The sequence below is a fragment of the Phaethon aethereus genome, assembly GCF_964289735.1.
Source record: "Phaethon aethereus genome assembly, chromosome: 7".
NCBI classification, from domain to species: domain Eukaryota; kingdom Metazoa; phylum Chordata; class Aves; order Phaethontiformes; family Phaethontidae; genus Phaethon; species Phaethon aethereus.
The window spans coordinates 19208240-19223438 of record NC_138583.1 but is presented as its reverse complement, the minus strand read 5'-3'; the positions used below and the strand labels follow the sequence as shown (position 1 = coordinate 19223438).

The 15199-nt window shown below is 48.6% G+C and overlaps 1 protein-coding gene across 1 annotated transcript; it reads right to left on the bottom strand.

Moving 5' to 3' along the window:
- Nucleotides 1-9140: 9140 nt before the first annotated feature.
- LOC309406837 (cytochrome P450 2C9-like) lies at nt 9141-14967 on the bottom strand (the record flags this gene model as incomplete). Its single annotated transcript, XM_082002181.1, has 9 exons — nt 9141-9322; nt 10016-10157; nt 11343-11530; nt 11959-12100; nt 12629-12805; nt 13172-13332; nt 13634-13783; nt 14286-14448; nt 14788-14967. 9 exons carry the CDS (start codon nt 14965-14967, stop codon nt 9141-9143), a joined length of 1485 nt encoding a protein of 494 aa, XP_081858307.1.
- Between the last annotated feature and the right edge of the window lie 232 nt (nt 14968-15199).

The window sequence follows — 15199 nt, the reverse complement described above, 5'->3', positions numbered from 1 at the left end:
TCTATGAGCAAAAGCAGGGACACTGCAGGCATAGAAAGATACCACAATATTGAATTACATTCACTCCACGTTTAGAAATTTCAGAGCAATGGCCAGGAGTTTTAATCCGGAGGATTAGAAGTGTCATCTTCTCTCTTTTTTGTAGTAAATGAATTCAAACTCAACAGTAAAGGACATCCTTGTCTCTGCTGACATGGCTAGCATACAAACTTGCACACTGATGCGTTTTTGCAAGTGACTTCAGACAGTGGCTTTAAACCATTGTACAACTGAAAGAAACAGCCTATTCCTCAGTGTCTTGCTGTGGCTTTCTGTATTTGATTGCTAGCAGGTTGGACGCTTCAGTTTCCAAAATACGACGATCGTGGGTTATCCCGAACCCTGAATTTTGTAACTAAAGGCAGTCAGAAGAGAGCACAAGTGCCCAGAGGCCTGCAAGTCACCTGTTGGAGAATTAAGTGCAGAACCAGGCTTTTCCTTTAAATAAGGGCTTACTTATATGGTCTGTCTGCTAGCGTCCCTCCTTAAGAGACGAAGTATTTAACACTGGTCTGGAACTGTGATTGAATAAACTAGGAACACCATTTCTACCCAAATCAAGGGCTACCAGTCAGATTACTGTAAGTAACAGACCTGTTCCTCGCTGGCAACTTAAATTTGCAAATAGTCAGTTGCACACACAAATACAGTTTCACAAATACCTTGAGCAGAGAAAGGTGACCATATGTAAATACGGTTTATATGTGGCTCCTTTTATTCAAATTTCCATTTACCCTGCATGTACAGTCCTAGAAATAATAATAATGTCCATTAAGTGCACTGTCTTTAACCAAGAAGAAGGAAATAAAACAAATTTACAGCTTCAGAGGAGAGGCAGATATGAAAATCCAAGCTCAAACATTAACAGGTCGGCTGTTCACAACAGTGTGTTTCACTGAGTAAGTTTGAGGAAGGCATGGTAGAAAATTTGGGTGAGAAATGCCTCTGCTGTGTTTCATTCCCAGCTGGCAGCCTGGGTGCAGCAACGCCCGCACCTCTAAGGAGTTTGAGCGAGATCCTCCTCGCTCGGTGACGGATTGCTGGCTGTGTCTGCGTGCTCCGAGGCGTTTCCCAGCATCTGTGCTCCCATAAGCGAAGCTGTTCAAAGGTGTTTGTTGCACTTTCAGTACCATGTCCACAGACTGAGTATAAAGGCCTGTATGGGGTTTGTGTGGCCAGGTTTTGGTAGCAGGGGGGGTAACAGGGGCGGCTTCTGTGAGAAGTTGCCAGAAGCTTCCCCCATGTCTGATAGAGCCAGTGCCAGACGGCTACAAGGGGGACCTGCTGCTGGCCAGGGCCGAGCCCGTCAGCGATGGTGGTAGCACCTCTGGGAGAAGGGAGTTAAGAAGGGGGAAAAACCAGCATGCAGCATTTACAGCCAAAGGAAGGAGTGAGAATACGAGAGGAACAGCCCTGCAGACCCCCAGGTCAGAGCAGCAGGAGGGGCTCCAGGCGCCGGAGCAGAGATTCCCCGGCAGCCAGTGGTGAAGACCACGGGGAGACCGGCTGTGCCCCTGCGGCCATGGAACTCCACGGGGGAGCAGACCCCACGCCGGAGCGGGGGATGCCCAAAGGAGGCCATGACCCTGTGGGCAGCCTGCACTGGAGCCAGCTTCTGGCAGGGCCTCTGGCCCTGTGGGGGGACCCCGGCTGGAGCAGCTCGTGAAGAACTGCAGCCCGTGGGAAGGACTCACGTTGGAGAAGTTGATGGATGATTGTCGCCTGTGGGAATGGACTCCACGCTGGAGCAGGGCAGAGTGTGAGGAGTCCTCCCCTGAGGAGGAAGGAGCGGCAGAGACAGCGTGTGTTGAACTGACCACAGCCCCCATTCCCCGTCCCCCTGCGCCGCTTGCGGGGAGGAGGGAGAGTAAATCAGGGTAAAGTTGAGCCTGGAAGGAAGGGGGGGTGGGGGGAATTTTTTTTTTTAAGATTTGCTTTTATTTCTCATTACCATACTCTGATTTGATTGGCAATAAATTAAACTAATTTCCCCAAGTTGAGTCTGTTTTGCCCCTGACAGTAATTGCTGAGGGATCTCTCCCTGTCCTTGCCTCGACCCACGAGCCTTTCACTGTATTTTCTGTCCCCTGCCCAGCTGAGGAGGGCAGTGACAGGGTGGCTTTGGGGGGCATTTGGCATCTAGCCAGGGTCAACCCACCACAAGGCCACACTTCTAAACAAGCCTCCATCTGGTGTCTGTAATGGGAGGATGAATCACGGATCTTTCGATAATCTCATCCCCTCTCTGATTTTGCTGTGGATTATGGTCTTCAACACGCAGTGATGTGCCCCGCTCTGAGACTGCAGGACTTAGACTGAGCAAATCTCTCATAGCTTGCCTGCATTTTGAGCCTTCCTTCTCCATAACCTGCAGTATCCAGACTTTATTGGGAAGCTTTCACTGACTGCATTGACCTCCTTGTTCTGAAATAATCAGGCTCTCCTCAGTGCATGGCAGCAGAACTTCCTGCAGTCAGAAAAAAAGGACAACTTTCTGCCAGCTCCCTCTCTATGGGTTTTTCGTGGAAGCAAAGCAAAGCTCCCTCAGCCTTTTCCTGTCACCTTCCACAGCAACAGGGCTTCCGTTCCAAAGGACACCTCAGCAGCTTTGCTCTTTCAGGCCACTTTATTTATTGTTCCATGTTTCTGGGACTGACTGGGGCTTAGGAATAACATTGAACGTAAGTGTTTTAAAAGAGCTGTTTCCTACAGATGTGCATAGTGCTTGCCCCTGGATTTTAGGGGGGGAGAGGGTCCTGCACTGCTTGTCCTGATGACCCACCTCTGAAGCTAAGCTTCTCTGCAGTGCCCCTCCCAACACTGCCATGAGCACTGACCTCTACGGGCACCCACAGAGCTCACCATGTCATGGGCCCCGTATGGCTTCCAGCAGTAGAGCTGCACCAGCAAAAGGGGTTAAGAGCAGCTTTCAACTGTCTCCAAGCCTCTTCCTGCATTCCTCCCAGATGTCGGAGTCTCTGTATCCCAGATGACTGACTGACTGACTGACTGACTGCACATCTAGCAGAGACTCTTCTGTGTAGCTCCCTTTCTATGTGCGGAAACAATTTAGTCAGGAAGGAGTTAATGTGTTTCTATCATTTTCAGCTGTCCGTGAACCAACAGAAGCAGACACATGTGATTAGTTTGGGTCTCAAAGGTTGCAGGTGCAAGTCCTTGCTATTTTATAAGCCACCACTGTACTTCAGCTCCCAAGCCATAGTGGGGTTAAACAGCTTTACCCTTTCTCACCTGGGACCTGTAAGGGTAAATGCATTAAATGGTAAGGCCCTGGCAACTCAGGGGCCCCGCATGGTATAAACAATTCAGGCAAACCAGTTCATGTTTCCTCATACCACTTTCTTCAATAGCATGGCATGTTTTTTGTTTTCGCTAAAGTAGCGTGCCTTCCCTGTTCGGCTCAAATGAACATATTCGCATGCCATCATTTCCAGTCACTTCAGAAGCACCTCTCCCCACTCCCACACCTGGCTAGGGACATCTCACATTTGCCAATATTCAGTTCTGGTTTTCCTCCTTTTTTTTTTTTTTTTATTTCTCTGCAGGAGACAACACCACTTTTCTCGGTGTTCTACAACACGACTGTAAATTCAGTAAGTACATTGCATATGTATGTATATTGCACATCCTATGCAATGATGAAGATAAACTGACTACTCACCGTCATGTTATCTGTAGGAGCTGGGGGGTGGGATTCTGGAATAGAAATTGCTGTTTTTATGGATGAGTGTTGATGCAGATCTTCTGACAGACTGTCCTAATGCCTCTGACATTATATTGTAGCAGTAAAGACAGACAAGATGCTTAAAGTACCCAGATTCCCACATTTGTGCCTGTTTTCCTGTTTATTTAGAAATGAGCAAATCCAGCTAGAGGTGACTTTGCTAAGCCTGTAATGCAGCTGAACTTTCTTCCCATGCCTTTCACTGACGGGAATGTGAATGTCGTTTCAGATTCAGTTTTTGTTCTCTCCCAGTGAGAGAGGGGGTGATGAGATGGGTGGGCCATTAGCCATCACACCAGTTGCCAGAGGGTCCTTTACATGTCCTGCCACTCAAGATACATGTCACTGCTAATTCTTGGCTAAAGACATGAGGTTTAGCCTCTCTCCTCCCACAAAAAGTTGTGGGCATACAAAGATCTGGGCTTTCTAATCCTACCTTCCTGCTTGCTACACTATGAAATGTAGTCTCCGCTCTGATGCAGAGACTCTTTCTGGTTTTGCCTCTTCCCAGCTAGGGTTCAACGGCATTTTAGTGTTGAGATATCCAGCCAGGGATCAATTGCATTTTTCTGCTGAATTATAGACATTGTGTACGACCAGTCCAGCCACAACCTGCCTCGGAAGGGGGAAGGGCAATTTTTCTGGCTGCTGAGTTACTGAAAGGTGGATGTACCTGCGGGTATTGATCATGGTTGTGCTTCATTGAATGGACAACTGTTCGCTGCGGGGGCCGGAGGAGACCTGGCTGACCTGTGAGGAGGCGTGTACAGCTCTTGAGCTCTGGCCTGTTCGCAGAGCCCGCTCCCCACAGCTGCCTGCCATGGACGCTGCGTCCTGTGGCTCTCAGCTGTAGCAATGTCAGCTCGAGACGGTGGGCCAGCCTGGGAGAGGGATAACAAGTGAGGCACCTGCTGTCATCACTTCCTCCTTGCTGGAGCCGATTGTGACGTTTTGCAATGGTTAGAAAAAGCCGGAGGGTTTTGGTTTGGGGTACACCAGTTGTGCCAGTGCCCTCCGCTGCATACCTTGCATCTGCAAGCCAAGGCACCGACTGATCCTCCAGGCAAGGCCGTGCAGGCAGCTGCCTCCAGCATCGTGGCAAGGACAGAGAGCAGACTGTTGCAAAAGCACATCTTTTCTCGGGGCTCCCCACTCCCCTTTGTGCTGCTTTTCCTTCTGAATCCAGCTTTCTCTGGCATATATTTGTGCTTATCTCTTGTATATGCTTTGTATAGGCTTTTTTTCAGCCTCAAGCCCCTTTTTGAGGAAAAACATACATTCCTTCCATTTAGTCAGAGCCATTGTTGGGAGGACCAGAGTTTGTGTTCTGGCTTATGACCTCTGGGCACAGCTGGGTGCTCCATGTGTTACTGACTTCATGGTGTTGTTGGAGTCTTGCAACTGCTCACTTAGCCTCTCTCTCCTTGCTTGCTTTGTATGAAAAACTTCTTTGTGAATGTTCTATAACCATCTTATTTCTAGACTTCTGCACATACATCTGGAAGCACAGCTGTCCAGGCGAATTGTTCTTCAGGGGTAAGAGTTCATTTCATTATTTAGTGCAATTGATTACATGGAGTGTTTTCCCTCTGAGATCAAATCTCTGCTTCCCCCGTCCATCCCACCGTGCAGTACAGCCGGGCTAGACGCCACTGTTTTGATCCAGGGCTGCATTTTTATTCCTCACGTTAGCTTTTCTTGCTGTTGTATGGTAGCCACTTGCTCGGCTACTAAGCACAGAACTAAAGGATCACACTGCATACATTTGACCTGACTGTCTGTCTTTGTAAGTTAGTATGAGCTCTGGGTGATTGGAGTAGCCACGGGGGTACCCAGCATGCTGGCCTTGGTCCTTGCAGTCATCTTGGTGGTGGTCTGTGTTCTCCAGTGGAAGAACTACAGCTGGAATCAGGTGACTACCTTCCATCTTCTGGGTGCCTTGCTATTCCAAGCTTAGACCTCCACATCAGAAAACTGATTCAACCCCTTCTGAAGCTCTGGGGAAGTTCAGGACCAAATCTCTTGGCACTCAGACTGTCTCTGCTCTGTCTCTCAAAGGCTGGACCTCAGCCTAGGAGTTGAAGTTTCATAAGGACAAAAGAGAAATCCATGTGAAAATATTGAAGGGGCACTGCCAAGTGGTCTGTTAAGTAGCAGGAAATTAAAAACCCACAAACTATCACCGCTGTTCTCCAGTGGATTTCTCTGTCATTTCCCACAGGAAATCATTCATTTAGGGTTCCTCTCACTCAAAAACGGTGTTACTTAGCTCCAGAAGTACTGCCAAGGTGTTTTGCGGTATGTTTACTTTGGTCAGCTTTTTCCTCTGTTCAAGCCCATGGGGTGGATCTTCGTGCTCTGTCTACCTCCCCAGTGCTGGGGTAGAGTTAGAAATTTCTGTAGCATCACGCTTCCTTCCTCTGTGGTGAAAAAATCACCCGCACCACCAAAGAGACAGTCAACCTGCCTATAGAGGAAGAATGCCATGAAGTGTTCTGGCAGCCAGACATTGACAGTTCTACCTAAAAGGGCCCTTTCCTTCCCCTGACACTTTACAGATGTTTTTAACCAACTCTAGTTACTTGCATGGGTCTTTGTTTCCTTACTTTAGAAAGGAAGGTGTAACAGTACTGAGGAAGATGATTTCCCTGTAGTTGTTGTTGGTTAGCATGACATTTTTATTTCTTTTTTTTTTTTTTTCCGGGTGCAAATGTGAAAATGAGGGTTTTCCCCTGTGTTAAAAGACCAGACAGACTTTGGATGTTCTAATAAAGGCAGCACTCAGTCATTGAGGTTTTCCCTCTGCAAGGTCATTCTCATGGGCAGGAATTAAGTGGACCCTGTGATTATTCCAAATGAAATAGTGTTTTTCTATCCAGCTTAGAGTATGTTGGCTGTTATCCCCACTATTATCCTCTGTGTGGTTATTTATCCCCTATGTCCTGAGTTCTGGAGCTGTTTAGTAACAGAACATTTTCTCATTGCCCTGTACTTCTTACGGAGTTTGTGAATTGATAGATGTTGTTTGTCACTGTTTCGTTCATTGTTTCAGCCGAATCAACATCCCAATGGGCAGGAAGAACATGAATATGAATCATTCCCTCCCAGACCTCCAGACGTAAGTCATCTATTAACTGATTCTCTACATAGCACACATGCTGCTGAGTTACTAAATGCAGGACTGGCTTTAAGGGTAGCCCTAGACTAATAGAGACCTCCTGGTAATCTGTCTCCCCATGCTTGCCTGGGGCTCCTACATGACTGCTGTTTCTGGTTGCATGTCTGTCCATTTGATGCAATCCCAGATGAGAGGCCAGCAATGGTTTGCCATTGTTTTAGAGTACACACGCATTAGAGCTGCATCCTGCATGGCCAAAAATGGAGGGAGAAGGAGGGATGAATCTGAGATGTTAGAAAATATGAAATTTTCTTCAAAATACTGTTAAATATTTCCAAAGGGAGGTGGAAATTCTTGCATATGCAGTACTCACAAGGTCTCCGAGTACCTTGTGACAACCATCACAGAAATGATATTTTGCCTCTAGGACTTTTATATGACCATGATGCAGGGGACAACAAATATCTATGTAAATGAAGATCAAGACAAACACTGCAAACCAGACATCCAAACACAACCAAAGCCCATGAGGACAAAGAAGCCCAGAAAAGAGACACCTGTGGTGGAATCCATTTATGAAAACCATCCGTCCTATCACTGAAAGAAAAGCACCAAATAGTGGCTGGGGCCAGAAATAACAGATACAATCCTTTTCCTGGACACCAGGGGTCACATGGTTGCAGTTTATGAACAAGAGAGTTTTCTCTTTGTGCATACGTGAAATTCTATGGAGAACAGGACAAAGAGACTTTGGATGGGGAAAGACCTTATTTGCAATGATGCCTTCTGAGACGTGGAAGCAAAATCAGATTCCCCTGGAGTACCCAAGCTCTCTGGGAGACATGGTTTTGCTGTCCTCCTAAATTAATTCATTTTAATAAAGAACATCTAAGTCCTTGCAGTGATACTGATGGTAGAAAAGAGCAGCCAGGGAGTTGGTTGGAATCCCCATCACTCAGGTGCCCGAGTTCCTCACAGTAGCCTGCAGACAGGGATGCATTCTCCTCTTCATTTGGCAGAAGGAGTCCAGACCATGTGTGAGATTAAATGATATGCCCAAGAAAACTGGAAGCAGAATGCAGCTCCAGTTGCAGAACTTAGTCCCCATGATAGCAACTTGCTTTAGTTCTCAGCTGTTCCTTACCTGCAATGGCCTCTCACTTATGCTGTTCTCTCATCTGTACCTTGGCATTTCAGCTGGGAGGTGGGGTGGGAGTGTGATTCAGGAAGGAGACACCATCCAGAGAAATGATCTTCTCAGCAGCCCCATCTTGATTCGGGAGTGGGTGCTGAGTAGCCACAGTGACAGGCGGGGTTGTGCTGGCAAGTGCCTCGGGGAGAGCAGAAGGCCTGGGGGAGATGGTGGGAGGAGGACAGAGAGGAGCCATAGGGAAGGTGCTCCCAGCTTGTGGAAAGGCTGGGCCATAAAGTGCCTGAGAAATGAGAGAGGCCCCCAGGAACAGCCAGAGGTCCTATCGAGGGGGCGAAGGCAGCCTCTGAACTGGGGGGGAGCAGCTTCGTCTGGCTGTGGGCAGCAGGATGGGCAGCCCCATGAACGGCAGGTAGAGTTGCTGATAGCCCCCAGGCTGCAGGACCCCCTTCCCCTCCCACACTGTGAGCCTTCTGGACTGCTGCTGTGCTGTGGCTGGCCAACCCTTGCAGGCAGCAGCAGTGGGTCCAGTGGATGAAGCAGGCAGGACCCTTGCCCTGGGAGGGAGAGACCTTCCCACAGGGTGCTGGCCACAGGTGCTGCAGACCTACTTGTCAGTGGAGCAGCAGATGTGGGCGCTGCCCCAACCTGAAGGAAATAATGACTCAAATCCTCATAAACAGATTTTTCTTTATTGGGTCATTAATGTACACATGTGCAGCGCTATCCAACTGCAAAGCATGCTGCTCTTGGTGGGACATGCGCTGCAGGAGAAGCAGGTTGTGGGCAGCCATGGGAGCCGTGTTTGTGAGAAAATCAGCTGTTTGATGCAGCCACTGCGCTCAATGAGCCCGTGGACAGAGCGTCATCGGTGCAACAGGCTGCAGTGTCACCCAGGGTCTCCTTGTGATGTGGTGGAGCAGTTCTGGGAGGCTTTGAAGGTATCTGCTCTCTGCATGGACCTGCATTTGGTCTGCCTTCCTGGAAGCCTTGGAAAGGTGGGCCCATGCTCCTGCCGTTGGTTTTAGTAAGGGAGATGTAAAGGAGTAGCCAGGCTCAGGACACTGTGGAGAGTGGTTCTGTGCTTCTCAGCGGGGGAGAGCACAGAGCTGGTAGACAGGAGGTACATTGCCTGTCCCGCTCAATGTCGGGGTTATGTCGAGTTCCTGGGGGTCAACGACAGGCTTCAAGGTAAAGTTCTGCAAGATGGTTGCCATGAGTAAGAATATCTCCATGCGTGCCAGGCCCTCTCCAGGGCATATTCGCTTCCCTGGAAGTGAAAACAGCAAATTGCGCTCAACTGGTGTTGCCGAGTAGAACCAGAGTTTGTACTACGCAGATGTGTTGCGCAGCTTTATTTACCAGATACAGCCACAGCAGTGAGAGGGCTGTCAGGATTACTGAGGACATTTGCAAGAGAAGAGTTTGTTGGAGAAAGGCCGTTGGCAGTTTGGTTGTGTGTGTGAGGAACAGGAGCAGAAGTCTTAAACGTGGAGGGGGCATCACAGGAGGCAAGATGAGGGAGAGCAAGGTGATGTAAAGCATGGGTGAGAAAGTGGATGGTTGGGGCTATTGGTAGGTGGGTGGTTGCATGCAGCCTGAGAGGTACTTAAGAGGTGCTGGGGAAAAGTGGAGCTACCACAGAAAGACAGGTTCGTTAAGGACGACTTTGGTGGTTGTGTAGGAAGGTGACAGGCATTTTAGAAAGTGTCAGTGGGTCCTGTTCATGTCATTGTGTCGGCATTTCCTAGTAGGAGGTTTGAGAAGCCACGCCCAAACAAGATGGGAGATGCATCTGGGGAAGGGAGCAGGAGGGAGGACTTATCCAGAGAGGAGTGAGCCCCAAGAAAGCACCAGTGAGACCATGCTGGGAAGAGGGAATGTGTGTTATAGGGAAGGGCAGGGTGGTCCCCAGAGGAGGAGGTCAACAGAGAGAGGAAGAGAGAGAAAGCCTGTGCTTTACCTGCTGAGAAGGGCATGAAGAACTCGCTCTTCCTAAAGGTGCCATTCTCATTCAAGAAATGTCCAGGGTTGAACTCATTTGGGTTTGGAAACTCTTTACTGTCATGGAGGACAGAACTGAGGATGGGAAAGATTGTGGTGCCCTGAGGTAACACGAAGAGAAGAACATGAAGGGGAGGTGAGTTAGATCACTTAATCCGACTGCCTGCCAAGTGAAGACTGAGCTTCCCAGCACAGCTCTACTAGTGCCTTTGGTTTCTCTTTGGGGACCCTTCCTTTGGGGAGGCATCTTTAGGGAGACCCTGCTAGATGTCACACCAGGAACTGTTGTTGGCTGCTCTTCCTGAATGCTCCCTCTCACTTTCAGATCTTTTATCCTCACCTTGCTCTGGTCATCTGGAGACACCCTACCTAATTCTTCGTCTTTCTTAGTGTTTCACAATAATGAACTTGTACATGCACTATGTTCCTTCTTTCCTTTGAACCCCTAAAAGCAAAAGCACACAACATTGTGGAAATTAAACTCTCTTTCCCTCTTCTGACAAATTTCTCCTGCTATGATCCTCTTCCTTCCCTTTTCCTGACCAGCCATTGATGGGGAGGTAGGATAAATAATCCAGCAGTGATGAGACAAGAGCCCTCTGCTGGAAGCTGAGCAGTTCCCCAGGTCCTGCCTTTTGATTTTACACAGACAGCTGAAAATCAAAACACCAACAGCCCATGTGCTGCTGTTCCCCTGCCGTACATGGTCACCCAGAAGAGCAACGAGCATTTCTGCGGAGGGCCAGGCCAGGCCTTGGGTTGCTGTTGCCCATCAGCCTGCCTCTGGCAGTGGCCAGCAGTGACTGCCTCAAGAAGTGTGTAAGAACAGGGCAAACAGTATTTGATTGTTCCCTTGAATGCAAACACAGCCTCCGGCACTTTGTGGCTCAGGGGCTTTCTGTGCTCAATAACCACCGACTGACTTTTCTTCCAGGCATGTGCACAGGCTTTCCTGGATGGTAGTGAGCAGTTCCACAGCTGTGCTGCCTTTTGTGTGAGGAGTCACTGCTCTGTTTTTTTGTGAACCCCCTGTGTTTCTGCAGATAGATAAAGCTGCAGAGCAAGTGAGCAAAGGCGTTGGGCAGAGCTACTGTTACAGTCTTGGCCCATGGATTGGCAAAAAGGGATTGCAAGTGAGCTACAGGACCCTGAGGATAAAACCTTCATGAAGGGCTGGGTGACAACAAGGTCAGGCCACAGCATTTGTAGCTTCTGGCTTGTAGCTGACAGACTAAGCAAACATGCTGACATCTTGTTGTTGAACTTGAGGGAGCTTGCCCACTAACCTTGGGAATGACATACTCTCTGAAGCAGGTGTCTTTGGTCACAGTGTGAGGGAGAGCCAAGGGGATGAGGGAGATGAAGCGCTGGATTTCATGGACCACTGCATCTGTGTAGGGCATCTGGGGCCGATCAGCTACACAAGGTCTTCGTGATCGTCCTACTACCCGGTTGATCTCTTCTTGAACTTTCTCTGTCATGAGAGGCACAAAACATAAAATGTGTAAATAAAACCAAACCTTCTTAAACAGGTTGTCCTAAGCTGTCCACAAATCACAGGTGACAGGAGCATTGATGTTGGTTTTGGTGTTGACTATGTTCATAGATCCACTGTGGCCTATGCAAAGAATGTCCTCCTAGTGACTTGGCTAAATAGGAGTAATGGGACATAAAGAAGTGGACACAGTCAAGTCCCTGGCTGTGAGGGGAGTGCAGCTGATGATGATGCCAGTGAAGCTGAGGGATCTCTTAACTGCCACCCTGGGGAATGATGGTACAAGGACTTTGCCTGTTTGTGTAAAATATGAAAGAGAGAGGACAAAAGTTGGAAGAAGGATATGGTGTTAGACACACACCCAGCCCAAAGAAATAGCTGGAGAGGAAGAGGTTACAGACTGGTACCTTGTATCTTCGGGTATTTGAGTAGAAGCAGAAGCCCATATCTTACAGTGGTGCTAGTTGTCTCAGTTCCGGCAATGAACAAGTCAAAGGTGCTGGTTACCAGGTTCTTCATGTGGAAACTGGAATTGCGATGCTCTTTCTCCTAGGGAAAAGGCTGGGCTGTTTCTTTGGCTGAGCTGAGAAAAGTGGCCCTTTCTTGTGTCATCCCAGGCCTGCCTTTTCACCTAGAGCTGTGGCATTTCTCTGCTAAGGTGCAGCAGCCATCTGGGACATTGGAATGCTATCTTTGTGCAGTAAGCTCAACCCCAGAGCAACCTTCTTTCAAGCTGTGCACTAAGTGGCACATAGGTGCCTGTTTGTCCTTGCTGTGCCAACTGCTTTCCAGTGAAAGAACTGAAAGACAAGACTGCAAATGTCCCTGTGTTTCGGTGAGAGCGGATGAAAGTCTTGCTGTTGATGAAAACAGCTGCAGGTAGTGGCTGATGAGTGTGCAGACCCAGAGCTATAAGCTCTAGCACAGGCAATATCTGGGGTATTGTTGGTGTCTTCCCACTGCACAGCCCAGCTGCCTGGGAAGGTGTCATCCCAATGTCTGTGTTCCTTAGGAGAGGGAACGGGCTCAGCATAGGTGTGTTTGGGGATGAGCTAGAGGTGTATGCTGTCTCCTTACCGCCTGCATTTTGCTGAGGAAGCAGTCAATGAAATCCTGAGGAGAGCTGGGATCTAGGGAAGCTTGGTGTATCTTCACTTCCTCTGACACAAAGGCTTTTAGAGCATCAATTTCTGTGAATATTTTGTTGTGTGGACCAGGCAAGTAATCCAGGATCTTTGAGAACATCTGGTAGAGCTGGTAGGAAAGAAACAGGAAGGTCCCTAGCATGACCATTGCCCCATCCTTTGATGTTAGCAAAAAGCCTAGGAAGGCCATAACCCTCTCAACTGAGCCAGGCAGAAGGGCTATCAGGCTGGACAGTCTGACAGGGTGGTAGGGGCTTGCTTAGTAGTAGTAGGAACCTTAGAGGTGAAAAAGGCTGTTCAGGACTAGGGGGAAGCTGCACTTAGCTGGCAAAGCCAACTCTGCTGGTGAGGGTGCTTCTTGCTCTTGAATGAATTCCCTCCTGTGCAGCAGAGCATTGATGGGGTCCTAGTTATAAGACTGAAATGGGACTTCATTGGGAGAATGTTGCCACTGTGAAATGGCTCCTGAACGTACCTGTCCCCAGTGGGAGTTCATCATCTCAAAGATGTTGTTCATGTTGTTCATCAGGGCCAGGAACTTCTTGTCTTTATAGTCGTATCGTTTCCCAAAGACGATGGAGCATATGACATTGGAGATAGCACAGCTCAGCATGAAGGTTGGGTCAAAAGGTGTTCCTGTGATTTCAGAAAAGTTACAAACCATGAAAAAAACCTAAACGTATGGCTGCTTATGGCTACTGTGGGTAACATGAGCTCTAGTTGTTAGTGGAAATATCAGATCACAGTCTCTGAGTGACACAGAACGGTCCTCCAAAAAGAACAGTAGGTGATCACGGAATTATGTACTGCTTTGTAATGAGGGGTAGCTGGTGCATGAACCAAACACATGGGAACTTCAGTTCTATGCTAAAGATATGGGCTCCCTTAATACAGTCCTTTTTTTGCAAACATAAGCTATATTAAAAATAGACCATACCCTTTGTTTTGTTGATCTCTTCCAGCAAATACTCAGTTTCCTCCTGGATCCTTTCTTCAATGCTCCTCTTCCCCATTCCAAAGTTGCGCAGGGTGCTGAGAGTGAACCGCCGGACTTGTAACCACTCCTTGTTGTTGCTAAAAACAATCCCTGCAGAGGAAGAAGGAAGAGGGAAGACCTGGCTTGAGTGTGCTGGGTGCGAGATGAAGAGAGGCTCATGGTGACAGTGAATCCTGTCCCTGGGAGAACACTGACATGGTAGTGTTATAGAGTACTGCGGTTTGAAGGCAATCTCTCGAGGTTCTGTAGTCCAGCTGCCTGCTTTTGGCCTTCTCCACCACATACCCAACCTCCTTGTGAGCAATTCATCACTCATATCCGCACATAATTTTCCTTGCTGCAGCTAGTGGCTGTTGCTGCTTGCCCTTTCTAGCTGAAATCATCACTAAGATCAATCCATCTCCATTTGTCTGCTACCCTCTTTGGATGGTGGAAGTCAGCAATTACAGCCCACTCTGCCTTCCCTTCTCCAGGTGGGACCCACCCACTCCCTGCAGACTTCCTTTGTGCATGGTACACTCCACCTTTAATCTGCCAGATGCACCCTCAGCCCTTCCCTCCTTCTCAGAAGGAGCTTGGTCAGCAAACATACCTAATCCATTGTTAGCCCTGTCTCCTATAGGCATGTGTCCTCTGGCAGCAAACTCGTCTGCACGATCAATCAAGGCTTCTTTCACCACATCATGTCCGTTCAGCACCACCACTGGGTCGGAGCCCACATGCACTGTGAACACTGGTCCATACTCTTCACTGAGCTGTCAAAATGCAAGAGGGAACTTGGCCATGGAGTAGATAGGGAGGAGAAGTTGAAAAGTGGCCTTACTGCTGCATCCCACTGTATGCAGTGCAGCCTCACAAACCAGCAACATCAAGATTTCATCCACTCATTATAAATGTGGGTGTGGAGGGGGTTCCCAGCTATCAGGCCCTGAACAACAATGGCAACAGCAGTGAGGGAAAGCAGCGGAGACCCCCATGAATTTTCCGCTCCCCTAGGATTACCATTCATCAAGCTATGGCCACAGGTTGTCCGCATGCACAGGTTGCACACATTTCTCACCCACGGAAGAAAGTGAGAGAGAAAGTGGCCTTACCTTCTGGAGGGTTTTGGCCAAGTTCTTTGGTTTCACCTGCAGCACATTACCTAGGATGGGAAGGGGAGCTGGTCCTGGAGGCATCTTCCCCTTTCCAGACCTCTTTCTCCATGCTGTGAATGAGAGCAGGCAAGCGATGCAAACCAGGAGGACAACAGTGGCTGCTCCCAGGAGCTCCATTTGCTTCTGCAGCTCAGGAGGGAGTGACTCTGGCTGCCTGAGCCCAAGCTTATATACTGAAGGGCTATGTTAGCTATGTTAGCTCAACAGCAGGTTCTGGATCACGTGGCTGAGTTAGTCAATGCTACTAGTCAATCATTTGTTAGACTGCCCTGTGTTACGAAACTAGGACTTCTCTCAGTGTTAATTGGTCATTGAAGACATGCCTTATCGCAAATGACTGCAGAGGCCA